Genomic DNA, 15,537 nt, shown 5'->3' with positions numbered 1-15,537 from the left:
TAAATATAATAAATTAGCATCAAGTTTCTCTTCACAAAAATCTATGTAAAAGAGCATTTGGTACTAAAAATTAGAAATTTTATGAGGTCTTGTGTTTTTTAGGTCCCAGTCCATGATTTTAATTCATAGCAAGAACCACTGTTTACCCAGAGGGTTGAAAGAAAAAGCAAGAAATTAGACTAGAGAAGCTACACATTTTCTCAGCTCATTTTAGAGAGCTGGCCTTCTGTTTTATTAAAAGCACTAAGAATCCAAATGGTATAAGATTAACATTTTCAAATTTGTGTTTTCAGAGGTTTTGGCTCTAAAAATTCAGATTTTTAAAATAGGATGATCACCATTTTTTTTTTATCAAAACAAAATGACATTTTCTGTTGCCTTTTAGAGTTGCCTGTGACATCACCATTAGGTATTGCTGTGATTAAAAACTTGGAGAACTGGGAACAGATCTTGCAAGAGAAAATGGATCAGTTTGAAGGTCCACCCCCTAACTATATCAACACATACCCAACTGACCTTTCAGTAGGAGCCGGACCAGCTATTCTTCGAAATAAAGCAATGCTAGAACCAGAAAATACTCCATTCAAGTAAGGATGCTCTCCTAATGCTCATGAGAGTGTAACCTGGTTTAACTTTCCTTGGAAGATAGTTTGGCAAAATGTGCCCATGTTATGTTTATATGAAAACGTTCATAACTTTGAACCTATGGTTCTATTTTTAGTAGTTATATTTAGTTAAGGAAAACATTAGCAATCTGCATAGAAAACATTTTTCCCAGTATTACCTATAATTCAGTACACTTATTACTTGTATAATCAGAAAAAATTTATATTTTTGCCATTATTTTAAGAACTTATACAGAAATATTTTGGAATAATAATCTACATGTACAAACAAGGTGCTACTGACATTTTGGCAGTAATTTAACAGTAAACACATCAAGGTTTTTTACTGATGTTTTGAACTTCTACCTGCCTGTCCTTTGAATAAGCAGCATGCTTTTTGTGAGGCACCTGTCCCATAATTAAGAGTATTGCTGATAAGCTTGAAAAAAGAGCAAGGCTTTTTAGTTGGGCTATTAAAAATGAAATCTGTGACTTTATATTCATTGGTGATGTTATGTAACCAACAGAACCAAGCCTACAATATAATTTAAAAAGAGAATAATAAGAACTTCTTTTGACTCTCAGCTCAACCTGTTCATTCAGAGAACCTGTAATTAGAGAATTAACTGCTAGATGAAGGAATGATTTTTAAAAGAACTAAAAATTAAAAGAGAAATAAATTATAAAATTTTGTTGAGCTTAATAATGTAACTTATTTGCAATAGATAATGGAGGCTTTTTTTTTTTAAGTTTCTGCAAATATGAAGCATATTTTCTACAGAGTAAAAGAAGATACATTAATTTTTTTCTCATAGATCCCGGGATTCTTCTGCACTTCCAGTCAAACGACTCTGGCATTTCCTCGTTAAACAAGAAGTTCTTCAAGAGACATTTATTAGATATATTTTCACGAAGAAAAGAAAACAGAGTGAGGTATTTTGAAAAGAATTTTTCTGTGTAGTTTTTGTTTAGTTTTAACATTTCTAATGAAGTCAGTGCTTGATTTACTTTTTGGTTGGAACTTATTATCTTTCATACCTTATAGATAATAGTTGATTTACCAGACTACAGTGAATCTCTTTTATAAGATAAAATCTTATAATTTTCATTTTAGAACAATGAAGCCAACATAGATCTCTTGGTAAATCATGTATAACTAAGTGAAAGTTGGTCCTTCTTGTGCGATACTTGCCATTGGGCTTTTACAAATAATAAATACTGTGATGGATGATTTGGGTAATTTAATATATAAATGAGTGTACTCTATATGATGATTCTTTGAAAATCATTTAATTGGCAATCTAACATAGCCCTTTAAAAGCATCTTATTTATTTAGCACTTAGAAATGAAGAGGATAAACTTTAGAAGCAAGAAATTCAGGATAATTTTGTGAAGGAGAATAAACTACAGAAATACAAATACGAGATGAAGGAAGTTTGCTTTTACAAAGTGAGGCAGAGGTTTTGCTTTGCACAGTGATTTTTAAGCTGAATATGAATTAATAATGTAATGCCATACAGGGTTCAAGAAGAATCAGGAACTTGGGAGACTGGGACATTTGAACTTAAAAGTTACCCCTTCCTTCTTAAATGAGGGGTGCACAGATCTGTTCTATGAGCATATCAGTCCTACATATCAGGCTACTTAATGAGGTAATGGGCAGTGTTCAGAGTAGAGTATCAGATGAGATTAAAGATTTGGTAAACAAAATCTACGAGAAAAGAGTAACGAATTATATTTCACTTAGGAAAGTGAAAACTGAGAGGGACAGTTTACATGGCTCAGATTCCCAAGGTAAAATATAGAACTGCGTCTCCGTATCCCCCCATACCTGGAGTGGTAGAACCTACCCAACTCATTCTTTTCGTTAGTCGCCCATATCTAAATGGTAATTGTGGTCAGCCCTTGTGAATGGTCACTTATTTTCTGTATGGATTTAATATTATGTATCTAAATGAAGACGTAGGGGAAAAGAGCTGTGGGGATTCTTTGGAGTCTTAGAAGCTTTTTTCGATAACAAAAGATCCAGATGGTATTGAAATCATTGATGTGTTGGGTTTTGTTAGGGAAATCATAGAGTCAACATTCTTCTCTTTCATTCAGTCCACTGTTTACATTATTTCCTGTAGTGGTGCTGAGTCCAAATTCCGTAGAATAAGATCTAGAAATCTAAGAAATAGGTTTAACATAAAAGATACTTGCTCAGTTAGGACTCTCTTATTCCCAGAAAGCCAATTCAAAAAAAAAAAAAAAAAAGCCAATTCACTGAAGGATCAATTTTTTTGAGTGTTTAGTTCTTCAGATTATTAAATGTAATGATTCATTGAGAATATATTTTAATTATTCATGCGGTTTTTAGTGGTGGTTTGGTTAGATTGTCAGAGCTTTGGAGTGCTGTGGGAAGCCAGGGTTCTAGGTTGCTGGGATCCTCAGTCTTGTCCTTCAGGATCTGTTCTCTCAGGTTTCTTTCTTCTTTAACTAAGTCTCTCCCTTTCCTGCCCCTTAGTCTCTGTGTTCTTGGGATCAGCAGCCCATGCTGTGTGTTCTCTCTTCAAATTTTCTAACAGCAGAAGGTCTCCATGAAGAGGGAGGTGGGATAGAGATAAATCGAACATTTCTTAAAATGCTGTGTAAGCATTGATTGGTTCCACAGATGGGAAGGAAGTACATGGTGGGAGTTTGGATGGGAGGGAGAATTTTTATCATGTACCCTTTTGTACCTTTTGAATTTCAAATTGTTGAATAGAATTACTATCTTGTCCAGTGCTATCCAATAGAACTTTCTGTGATAATGGGAATTTTTATCTGTTCTATACAATAGCAGCCACATATGGTTACAGGGCACTTGAAATGTGGCTAGTGTGACTTAATTTTGTTTAATTTAAATGGTCATATATGATTAATGGCTATTGTACTGAATAGCACAGATCTGAAAATTTGTTTAAAGGAAAAAATTGGAAAAATGTTAAAGCTGTTAAGACAAAATAAAAACTGGTCATTAAGCTCAGAAATATGGAACATTTATCAAAACTACCCACTCAGTGAGAGTGGTTTATCTTTTTAAATCATTAAATAGGATTTTTGGTACTCGAAAATTTGATAAATTCAGTAAATTGATTGACAAACTAATCCTAAAAATTCTAAAATGTTGCCTCATTTTTAAAAATTACTTAGAAAATTCTCCTGAGAAATGCTGAAATTTTAGATATATTCATAAGAGATATTTTTACTCTTTGAATATATTACAGAAGAATATTCTAGAAGACAGTTTTTTTGCGAAATCAATAAATGTTGCAAACTCAGCTACTTGATTAAAGGCAAACAGGTTGTTCATCAGTTTGGCTTTTGCTGAGTGGGCCTTGCACACATTTGCCTTTCTCTCATTGTCCAGTGCAGCAGCCCTGGGCAGTTGCTGAAGGCATGCACAGAGAATTTGGCCCTTTGGCTAAGAGTGAAGCAGTCACTTCAAGAGGTATTAGGAGGACTGTGTTGCTCTGACCAAACCTTCACAGGTTTCCACAACTATTATTTCTGATTGTAGCTGTTCCTAATGACCCTGTCATCAACCAGGAGCAAGCTGTTTATGTGATTTCTTTCCTGTGCCCCATTTAATCAAACATTTCTTTACGTATAAGGAGAAAAATTTGATTATAGTAAACAGTTGATGGGAATTCTAATCCCTGAGTCCTCTTTCATGGATATATTTCTTAGGAGTAAGAGTGAAATAATTATCAGTACTTTGAATCTGTGTTCAGAAATAGTTTTAATTTGTATTTGGAATAACCCCCTGTAAGATAGGAATCTATGTAGTATAGAATGCATCTTTCAGGTAGGTTTTATTTTTAGAGATTGCGGTATAAGTTAGGATTTTAAGTTACATAACTGGTACGCAGATAACTAATTTTTAACTATGCTAGCCATCTTATTTTGAAACAATCTTTATGTAATAGTCACATTAATTTGAATTTTGCTTGCTTTGCTTTGTGTTCATCTGAGAACATCGTATTTACTCAGTTTTTCTTTCTTGATTTTGTGCTTTTAAAAGGAAAGTTTACACATTCATTTTTACCATCTTTAAGTTATGGATTGACCATTTCACTTTGAAATTTTTCATTCTTTTTATAATTTCGTTTCATGCATGTGTTTTGTGTTTGTGACTGTGTGGTGTTATTTAGTCTGTAGAAGAACATGTGGAACAGGTCAAACAAAACTGCGTAGTGGAAGATTCCCGCAGCAAGGTAGTAGTCCATGCTCTTGTACTTTGCTTATTCTCAGAGTTCAAGGAGCTAACCTTCATCTCTAGTACTAACCATGTTGGCTAATCAGAATACTCATTGCTCACATACACCTCAGTGGCTTGGGGTAGGAAATTCTCCACCGTTTCCGACTTGCTCTTCCTAAGCATTGATGCTTTCCTTTCCTTCTTCCTGTGACATCTTCATGTCTCCCCCTTTCCATTCTGTCCTTAAACATGGTGGTTTTGTCTTTCCTCGATTCTGCATCTTCTTTCCTGCCCATCATCTTTGACCCTAAGCCAGTGTACCTTCTCATCCATCTCCTTTGTCCCTTTCTAACTGTTCTTTCCAACTTTTCCGTATTCCTGTCTCAGCACCCTATTTTAAAATGTTTAATTTCTTATATGACTCCTTTGTCTTTTTCCTCCACTCTGTGCCTCTTGATGCATACACATTCTTACCACAGTGTCTGCACGCTTTTGGAAGAGATGCAAATGGCCTATTGCTGTTACAAATACTAACGAAAACTATGCTAGCCATCTTTCATGACAGTTAATCAGTATCCCAATGGAAATCTTTATAATCGGGGTGATTACAGGACATCAGATAATTTAAGCTAACTCCAAAGCTAAGTCTCAACATACTAAAATTACTGGTACCTTTTTTCTTGCTGTTGCTGTTACATTTTCTTCTTATCCTTCTTTTAAATTTTGTGGAATGTGTGTGTGTCTCACACATTGCTACACGACAACTGAAACTGTCAATAAACGTTTTGTAGGTTGAAGCTGACCTGGGCTATCCAGGTGGAAAGGCAAAAATCATTCATAAGGAATCGGATATGATCATGGCATTTTCCATTAATAAGGTAAAAGCTTTAGTCATTATAAAGATTGTACTTTTTTTTTTATTAGTGAAATTGCTTAAATTACTGACTGCTTTGTAGGCGAACTGTAATGAAATTGTCTTGGCTTCAACACACGATGTACAAGAACTCGATGTTACTTCTCTGTTGGCCTGTCAATCATATATATGGATTGGAGAAGAATATGACCGAGAATCCAAAAGGTTAGTTTGTCTTGTGTAGTCCATCTAAAAATGAGGTTTTCTTAAAGAACCCATTAAATGGTTATGCCCATAATTTGAATTACCTTGAAAAGCATGTATGTCTCTCCCTTTATTTGGATAGGAAACAAACATAATTGGTTTAGCTGCCAATAAGAGGTTCTTCTTACATCAATGAACAAATGACCCATACTTCTTCCATTAGACATGGAACTATTCATAGTGTTGGAGTCAGAATAATCCCCAATACCAAAGCCTAATGCCATAAATACAGCATTGACATTAACCCCAAAGAAATGTCAGGAATTACGTAGTATTCAGTAAATTCAGCTGGTTTGGATAATTAAAGCAAAAAGTAGAGTATACCAATATATTAATTAGACTGATAAGTCACATTTACTGAGTAATTTTCAGTGTTTCTTCTTGATTACCACCTGACAAGCATACCCTTTTTACAGATAAAAATGTAGCCAACTTTACTTTTCAGTAATGCTATGGATACAACACCAACGGTATTTTGCAACACTTTCCTATTTTGGGGTTCCTCCTCCATGTTTGCTCTCCCTCTTGCTTTTCTACAGACTCTTGGACATTTTATGTGCTTGGGAAATGGTGCATCATAGCTTCTCTCCTTGGTCTGTTGGGTTTTCTGTTTTGTTAGCATAAATACTACTACAGAATTGATGTCAGCATATAATATTACTTCAGAGTTGATGTAACCATGTAATATACAGTCCATCATAAAAATTTAACATTTTTATGTGATACTATACTTTACTTGAAATTTTTAAACTCAGATTTCTTTAAAATGTATGAATCTCCCATCCAAGTACTAACTGTCCTGAACATGTGAATCTGATACATGGGATATGTGTATTTGAAGAGAACTTAGATAATCTTTTTCTAGACATGATAAAAAGAGTATTTGTGTTAAATCCTTCAAAACAAACATTTGTTCCAACTTGTGCAGCAGTAAAATTGCCCCCGGACAACATTAAATTTATAAATTTTGTCTAAAGGGAAAAAGTTAACCAGTACTAAAATTGCCTATGGTTAGGAATTACACCTAAGTTTTTCTTATGGGTATTCATTATTTATAAGTAAAGACCTGTGGGTACATAAGCAGCTCTGTAATTGGAATTTGTATTACAAGAAAATGGAACTTTCACAGTAACACAAATATTTTTCACAGTTCAGATGATATTGATTATCGTGGTTCCACTACAACTCTTTATCAAGCCAGTGCAACAGGCTATTCAGCAGGTCAGGTGCGTCCACCTTCACCTCTGCCGTGGCTGGGCAGTGGGCAGACCAGCACTGGAGCCGGTGTGGTATGTTACTTACTATTAGGTGTGGTTTCTGGGTATGGACTCACCCAAAAATAAGTTGAAATCACTTTGACTTGGGAATGATCCTAAAGATCAGGGGCAGTGACTAGTTAGTACTCAATAATAATAATAGCTAAGATGTGACTTTCTTTGTGTCAGGGACACATTTTCCTTCACCACAACCATAGGTGGTAGGTGCTTTTATTACCTCCCATTATCATTTTATAGATGAGCAAACTGAGAAGCACCAAGTGGGTAAAGCAGAGACAAAGAGGAGTTGTTCTACTGCAGGTGTTTGAAAAATGTGTCTATAATGTTGTTGTTAGTCACTGTAGTTGAAGGGGTCCTGTTCTCATGTTCTGCTCTGAAGAATCTGCAGATACTCCTCAGTGTCCTTAGGGAGGGCACTTGGAGGAGTTCTCTTAATCACTCAATGAAGCCGCTTGGTATCTGCCTGGTCCATATGGACCAGGGCTACGCTCGTAAGTGAGTGCTTCCGCAGCCTGTTCGGACGAGTGTCATATGTGAAGTGGTTCAGAAAACCCACAACAGGCCATATGTTAGTAATAATCCGGTTGTGAGAGAATAAAGGTTATGAGAATTAGAGTTGGCCTGAAGCGTATTCTTCCTTGTCTCTTCTGTGATGCACAAAATGAATTTGTCTTTTATCTTCTTTTAAAGCTTATGAAAAGGAATCTACATAATGTTAAGAGAATGACCTCCCATCCAGTCCATCAGTACTGTAAGTGTTTTGTGACCCAGAGCATTGTAAATGGCCTTTGTCATTCTGAAATCCATTTATAGAATCGGAAATATTGGAACTCTGTAGTTTTTTCATTTCTTATTTTCTGCTTTTCCTTTTGTGTTTCAGATCTCACAGGTGCTCAGGATGGCAGCGTACGAATGTTTGAATGGACACGACCTCAGCAACTCGTCTGTTTCCGCCAAGCTGGCAATGCAAGAGTTACCAGATTATATTTTAATTCACAAGGCAACAAGGTTGGCTCTTGGGGCTTACTGCTAAGTTCATCTGAAAAAGATATTTATGAGTAGATGGTTAGTAAAACTACATCTGAAAACCAATTCAGTGACCTGGATTTAAGCTGGGCAGGCAGTTTATTGGGTTCTGCTTATACACTCCTCTTGGCTCCCAACAAAGCACAGATCTTAAATTTTGTATGGATCAGTCATCCATTTAAAGATATAAAATACTGTGAAGGTAAATAACTCTTTCTGTTGAGTGTGTTGGTGGTGCCTATAAGCTCAGTCAAGCACCTGAGAAAAACCTTCCAGTTTCTTACTAAATTATCTTAGAGACGTTTGGAGGAAAATGAAATAGGTATGGAAAAGCATTTAAAAGGTTGCAGGATATTTATAGTGCCTAACTTTCATAGGAACTACGGTAATAGAAATAGGTGTAGGCAGAATGTTAAGTGAGGTTTGAGTGACTCTCCATCAGTGATTTTGCCTTACTAAGAAGCTGTGTTTTTTTATGCCATTCTTACAGTGTGGTGTTGCAGATGGAGAGGGTTTTCTGAGTATCTGGCAAGTAAACCAAACAGCATCGAATCCTAAACCTTACATGGTAAGTATCATATGGCATTCCCAGAGCACATAGAGAGGCTGCTTTGTTTATGAAGTGTCTGTTTCAGACACTAAATCTCATTGGAGATTCACTCATTTTATCTGTTGAGAAGGAGACACCTCTGCCCAGCAGCACAGCACCCATTATTGCCCTAGTTTAAACCGAAATGACTTTGCTTTTCAGAACTTGAAGGATGACTATTATATTTGAAAATGTTCAGGGGATTTCCCTGTGAGTGGTCCTACTTTTTTGAAAACTCTGACTTCTTGATAGATTTTTAATATAGTACCTAAAATGAATCACTACAAAATTCTAACAGGTTTTGAGTATTCTAATTTGCTTCAGAATTTTTCTTACTAAAGTAACCAATCCCAGTATGTTCACTCATTAATCCAAATCATATTAAAACTTTTGGTGGTGCAGACAAACCTATCTTTACCTGGTAGAGGCTCAGGTAGGGTAGGAGGGCTGGAAGGTAGTGCCATCTTGTGCAGAACTTCAGGCTTCATATGTGTTGATTTTAATTTTCTTTTCTAGACTGTATGGTTTTAATTATGTATATGAGACAAGATATTTCTCTTGAATTAGTGCCCTGTAGACTGTCATAAAGTTTTTATAGAAATGGAAGTGATCTTGAATCTATCCTTTTGCCTTCACTCAGATCAATACCATGATAATTCCAAACAGAAGAATGTCTATTTTAAAATACCTGGACACCCTCCTGGGTCTTTCCCTCCAAATTTCTGTTCATTCACTCGATCCAACAAGTAGAGGCATGCCTGCCTCAGTAAATCGTTTCCCACAGTGCTGGAACATCTTTAGGGGTGGTTTGGGGCAGCTGTAAGCCTGTAGATAATTTGCAGGACCACTTTTGACCTTGTTTTTGTTATTGCTAAAGGTCTTCAAGTGGAAGGAAAGAGATGGTAAGGAAGGTGGATGTTTGCATTTAGGTTATAAAGTTAATTTGACTTGAGCTCTTCACACTGTAGTCTAAGACTATGAGAATGGGCATGTAGGAGTTTCCCTCCTTGGGTCATTATTGTTTGTTATGATTTATATTATTATGTAAAATTTATTAAATGTATTTGAGATCATTAACACTGAGTTTGATTGGGCCCTTAATGTAATTAAATGGCTTGGTTAAGTTCATCCTATTCCTTTGTTAGATAATCTAAAAAAAAAAACCCTTTAATTCCATATTTTTTACTATTCCAGTTTTAAAATATCATTGGATATTAGCTAAATAATATGCAAATGATAGCTAATGCTCTTCTCACTTATTCTCTATTCTGGATGTTTAACGACGGTTCTTAGCTCACGCATGTACTGCTAGCAGAACTGTGTGTGTGAGATTCTGGATTGTCTTGGGCTCCTAGGTAACATCACTTGAGCTTTGTTTCTTGTAGAGTTGGCAGTGCCACAGTAAAGCCACAAGTGACTTCGCATTTATTACCTCTTCAAGTCTGGTTGCCACGTCTGGACAGTCCAATGACAGTAGGTAGGTTGACAGAAGCATCATAAGAAATAAGCAGAAAGGTGTTCTGCAAAGTATGGACTTTTTCACTTAGTAGAGTTTTTCCACCTCGTGAATACAAAAAACTTTCTGTTACATAATGATCTCAGTAGTTTTCCTTATGAAGAAGAAGCAAGTACTCCTAATGTAGACTCTCAATAAGCATATGTAATTATGTTAAAGCTTCCTTTTTTTTTTTGCTGTTGACACTGTCTTGAGACTCTGTAGCCATCATGCTCAATATTTTCTTTGACCTGACACTGCTGTCATTGGCAACACATGCCATGAATAAAACCTCTCATTTCCTGGCAGTGGTTACCCCTGGGGGTCAGAAGCATCCCTTCTCCCCAGGAACTTGTGCCTCAGTTTCCCTGGAGTGGTAATGGAAAAATGAGGGGTTGGGGGATGAGATGGCAGAGACACATGGGACCATGTGAGATAGAACTTTGCGGTTTGAAAAGGATAAACTGTTAGCTTCTATTCTCGTCCTAGTTGAGAATCATTGCTTTATGAATACGAGTGAACAGAAAAGATAGTAAGATGCAATGAGTAAAAATATTTGACTTGAAGCCAGTATCAAAAAACACATCATGAACCATTGTTGTGTTTTCTTTATAAGAAATGTATGCCTCTGGGACACATTGATATCACCTGGAAACAGCCTCATTCATGGTAAGTGAGTTAAGGTCTGTGATTTTTAATACACTATGAAGGAATGCTTTCCTGGTTTTATTCTAACCAGTGAGTCTTTATTCATGGGTTATAAATAAATATCTGGCTATCTTGCTGAGGGTAACTATCCAGCTAGCATAGAATAGTCTTTATTTTGTATTCTATTTGGAAAATATGACATGGAGATTCCTTTTTAGGAATTAGTTGCAAAGTATTTGAGCTCAGTAGAAAGGAGGTATTTTAAAGAATTACACCTAACTATAAAATAAAAGTTAACCTTATAAGAACAAGAAATATGAACGATGCCACTTCCTTTTAAGACTGTTTTTCCAGTTGGTGTCCAAGAGAGCCCTTTTTCCCATGATGCTGTTGAGAGAAGGCTCCATGCTCTAGTACATTTGGGTTAAACATAGCTAGGTGGATTCTTTTACAGAGAGATTTTTCAGTCTTTTTTTGTACTGATACACATTTTGAAAGTATAGTTATTTCTCCATTTTATTTGATTGCAAATTGTCTTTCTGTGAAGAATTAACAACTCTTAAAGATTTACCACATACTGGTTTAAGGCTTTAATTGTATTAAAATGCAGAGGATCTTGGGACAGCTAACTTCTCACCTTGTAACAGGTCATTTTCACACAACTGTAGTTGAGTGTGTGACTTACCTGACATGAACTTGTGATGAGGCTGTCTGGGCAGGAACGAGGAAAGGGTAGATACCTGTCCTGGTGGGCATTAATGTGCTGGCTGAACGGATCATTGAGAAGCTTGGTCTCCTCTGCACGTCTCGCTTCTACAGGTTTCTTGTGAGGCAGCGTAACTGAGCTTGGGCTTAACATTTAAACTTCCTGCATGTGTTTTCATATTGAGATTATGGATAAGAACTTTTTTTCTGTCATTGCTTGGGATCTTTTTTTAATACTTGGATCATGATCACAGAAATTGAAATGAAAATTTGTCAGTAGTTTCTGTGTTATTTAAATGTACATTTAAACCTTACCAGACTTGTCAGGATAGAAATTGGGAAAGACGTCTGGTGTTTTCCTTCTTCAGGTTTTACATGCCACGATCATGGTGCCACGGTCCTGCAGTATGCGCCCAAACAGCAGCTCCTAATCTCTGGAGGTAGGAAAGGCTGTGTCTGCATTTTTGACATCAGGCAGAGACAGCTGATTCATACATTCCAGGCACATGACTCCGCTATTAAGGCTCTGGCTCTGGATCCCTGTGAGGAATATTTTACTACAGGTTCAGCAGAAGGTAACATAAAGGTGAGTCGGTACAAGAAGTTGGAAGGTGCAAGAATATTATCTGTAGATGCTGTCAAGACTGGGGAACAGAAACCCCACCGCACTCTTTGATCTTTGATCCCTTTCTCTTTTCTAACACTTACCCTTTGTGTTTTTACTCTTTTTCAACAGGTTTGGAGGCTGACAGGCCATGGTCTGATTCATTCATTCAAAAACGAACATGCTAAGCAGTCCATATTCAGAAACCTTGGGGCTGGCGTCATGCAGATCGACATCATCCCGGGCAACCGGATCTTCTCCTGTGGGGCCGATGGCACACTAAAAACCAGGGTGTTGCCCAGTGCTTTTAACATCCCCAACAGAATTCTTGACATTCTCTAGACTTTAGGATCGGGGCTTTATTTTTATAAACATTTCAACTAAAATACATTGTAGTAATGAATAGGCATTTCTGCTTCCCAAGCAGCTGTTCACACACTGAAAACAATGCAGAGAATCTCTGTAGAATCTGAGACTGACCCAAGCTGAGCGTTGCCCATACAGGTTGGTAGAATGACTGTGCATGTACCTTGTTATCATGCTGACATACTTTAAAACAAAACAAAACCCTAGTGTTATATGAAGGGTAGCTATTCTTTACAGCATTTAGCAAACCTGATTCAGAAAACATTTGAGGTTAGAAAGTTAGCCTGTTAGTAAGTTATAATAATGTGAAGGACCTTTATACCAAATTAAGGAGGAAAATGTTGCTGGTTCAGGTTTTTCTTCCCAGTCTTATCACTGATGGAAGCATGCCCGCAGGCTCCTGTGTTCAGGGAAGGATAGTCACAAGATGTGAGAAGCTCTAGATCACCAGAAACCCTTTCTGCTGTGGTGCAGGGTACCGTGACTAGTTCTCTGCTGGGAGAGGTCATTTCCATTCTTCCCTGCTGATTATTTTTCCTGTTAGTGTTTTTACTGAGCTAGTACTGTAACTTGCAAATGAGTGCAAATTTAAATGCAATGTTTTCCTTACTATTTGCACACTCACATTTTTTTGGACTGCTAGTTTTTCTATTTAAATATCTGCCTTCATGTTAGGAATGTAATATGTGAACATGACATATTTGTAGTTGACCAAACATACCAGTTTAGTACTTTTTCTTTCAGGGTTAAACACCCACCACATTTAAGGCTATGTTGAAACTACACCAATAGAGCATTTCATATCATAATTTAACTGAATGTTAGGCTTTTTGTGGCCAGTTAATAGTTGATGAGATTGGTGATATTATTTATTACCACAGCCTATTGTATAAACTATGCAGAGTTAAAATATTATTTGCTTATAAATTATTAGCCAATGTTGTCATATTTTGATGTACCTCCTTGGTTATGACCAAAAAATGTTCTTGAGATATTGAAACCAATGTTTGTGTATTTAAATGTTTACCAGCAAATTGTCTCATCATGTTAATGAGAATGTTTAATGCCTGTGTGGTAAATAGTAAAATATAATGGCATAAAAGCACCTTTCTCTGAAGGCGATGTGATGTTCGGGCTGTGAAATACATATGTAAAAGAAAAATAAATGTTATTTGTTAGAGTTTTACCTTAGTTTAGTCTGGCCTTCTTTAAAAGTATTTTTAACTACTTACTATTTTAAATTTGAGTAAATGTTTGACAGTTAAAAGAATTTTTAAGCTACTAGGCTCTTCATTTATTCACAGATATTTACTGAGTACTTTCTGTAGCAGAAGCCATTCTAGGGATGCAGTGGTGAGCCAGACAGAAGGCACTCAGCACTGGGATTTAGTTGGGTAAGAACTAACGTGACTGTACCTTGTCTTGCTTATTGAATTAAATGCTGATTTTGGTGCTGACCCTGGTGAAGGAGCTGAGCTGGGAATAGTGCTTATGTGGAGTCAAAGTGAGGGAAGGAGGATGTCTGAAACACAAATTTGACAAAAAGTGCAAATATATACATACACTTACCACAGTTTAGTATACAGTAACCTGTGTGTGTTGCATCTTCTCCAGCTTTGTATTCATTATCCTAAAGTAGTACCAGCCGATTCAGTCGATCTGCAAGAGAATAGAATTTTGAAACAAATTCAGACTTTCGCAGTAGCTGCCACCTTCTTTGAGCTGTTACTTTACAGTAATCTGGCATATGTCATAATACTTTGTTTTTAAAAAATTTCAAATACATTTTTATAAGTTCTAGGTTTGTAAAAAAAAAAAAAAAAGTGAGCCAATACTAGAGTTTCCATTTACTCCCCACCCCCCTGCCGCGATTTCCCTTACTAAGGTTTTGCATTTGTGTGATATTTGTTAGTACTAATGAACCAGTACTGGTGCATTAAAGTCTGTGGATTATATTATGCTTCACCCTTTGTGCTGTACAGTTCAGTGGGTTTTAGCAAATGTATAATATCATGTATCCATTACAGAATCATACAGAATAGTCTTCATTGCCCTGCAAGTCCCCTGTGTTCATCTGTTCATTCCTCCGATTTTCCCCAATCCCTGGAAGCCACTGATCTCTCTGCTGCCTTTCCTGGAACATCCTATATGATTGGAATCCTGTACAATGCAGCCATGTCAGATTGTCTTCTTGCACTGAGCAATATGCATTAAAGTTCCTTCCTCTTTCTCTGGCTTCATAACTCAATTTTTTGAAAATCACTGAATATTCCATCTATGAATATCCTGGTTTGTCCATTCACCTTTCAAGGACATCTTGATTGCTTCCAGTTTTTCAAGGTGCTATAAACATTCGTCTGCAGGTTTGTGTATAGACCTAAGTTTTCAGCTCTGTTGGGTAAATACCCAAGAGTGAGATTGCTTGATCTTATGGTAAGACTGTTTAGCTCTGTGAAAAACTGCCAAAGTGACTGCACCAATTTGTATTCCTACCAACAGTGAATGAATTCTGTTGAGAATTCCTGAATTCTGAGAGGTCCTGTATGACATCCTCATCAGCATTTGGTGTTGTCAGTGTTTGGGATTTTAGCCGTTACAGAAGACATTACAGTGGTATCTCATTGTTTCAGTTTGCAGTTCCCTAATGATCCAGGATGTAAGACATCTTTTCATCTGTGTGTTTTCTTTGTTGAGGTGTCTCTTTATCTCTTTTGCCCATTTTTTAATTGGGTGGTTCTCTGTTGAGTTTTAAGAATTCTTCGTGTATTCTAGAATGCAAATTATTTTATCAGGTATGTGTTTAGCCAATATTTTCTTCCAGTCTGGGGCTTAGCTCTTCCTTTCCTGAAGGGTGTCTTTTGCAGAGCATAAGCTTTTAATTC

The 15,537-nt window shown here is 36.5% G+C and overlaps 1 protein-coding gene across 3 annotated transcripts in view; it reads left to right on the top strand.

The window, feature by feature from the left end:
• The window catches only part of DMXL2 (Dmx like 2), a 150,860-nt gene extending 137,019 nt beyond the window's left edge, over nucleotides 1-13,841 (top strand). For 2 of the 3 annotated variants that reach the window (XM_028100071.2, XM_028100070.2), the window contains exons 32-44: nucleotides 386-587; nucleotides 1,421-1,538; nucleotides 4,782-4,844; nucleotides 5,620-5,706; nucleotides 5,785-5,906; nucleotides 7,096-7,234; nucleotides 7,913-7,973; nucleotides 8,103-8,230; nucleotides 8,739-8,816; nucleotides 10,223-10,314; nucleotides 10,949-11,001; nucleotides 12,054-12,271; nucleotides 12,422-13,841. In XM_028100071.2, the coding sequence (XP_027955872.2) occupies nucleotides 386-587; nucleotides 1,421-1,538; nucleotides 4,782-4,844; nucleotides 5,620-5,706; nucleotides 5,785-5,906; nucleotides 7,096-7,234; nucleotides 7,913-7,973; nucleotides 8,103-8,230; nucleotides 8,739-8,816; nucleotides 10,223-10,314; nucleotides 10,949-11,001; nucleotides 12,054-12,271; nucleotides 12,422-12,631 (1,571 nt within the window). In that variant the 3' untranslated portion in view covers nucleotides 12,632-13,841. Of the gene's footprint in view, nucleotides 1-385; nucleotides 588-1,420; nucleotides 1,548-4,781; nucleotides 4,845-5,619; nucleotides 5,707-5,784; nucleotides 5,907-7,095; nucleotides 7,235-7,912; nucleotides 7,974-8,102; nucleotides 8,231-8,738; nucleotides 8,817-10,222; nucleotides 10,315-10,948; nucleotides 11,002-12,053; nucleotides 12,272-12,421 lie in introns of those variants that run through there. The other variant, XM_088024791.1, reaches the window with a different exon arrangement.
• The last annotated feature ends 1,696 nt before the right edge of the window (nucleotides 13,842-15,537 follow it).

Source organism: Eumetopias jubatus, unplaced genomic scaffold (genome assembly GCF_037043125.1).
Source record: "Eumetopias jubatus isolate StellerSeaLion01/CBP00866 unplaced genomic scaffold, mEumJub1_p1.0 scaffold_7, whole genome shotgun sequence".
Lineage (NCBI taxonomy): Eukaryota > Metazoa > Chordata > Mammalia > Carnivora > Otariidae > Eumetopias > Eumetopias jubatus.
The sequence above is the reverse complement of the archived record's forward strand: the minus strand, read 5'-3'. Positions and strand labels throughout refer to the sequence as shown.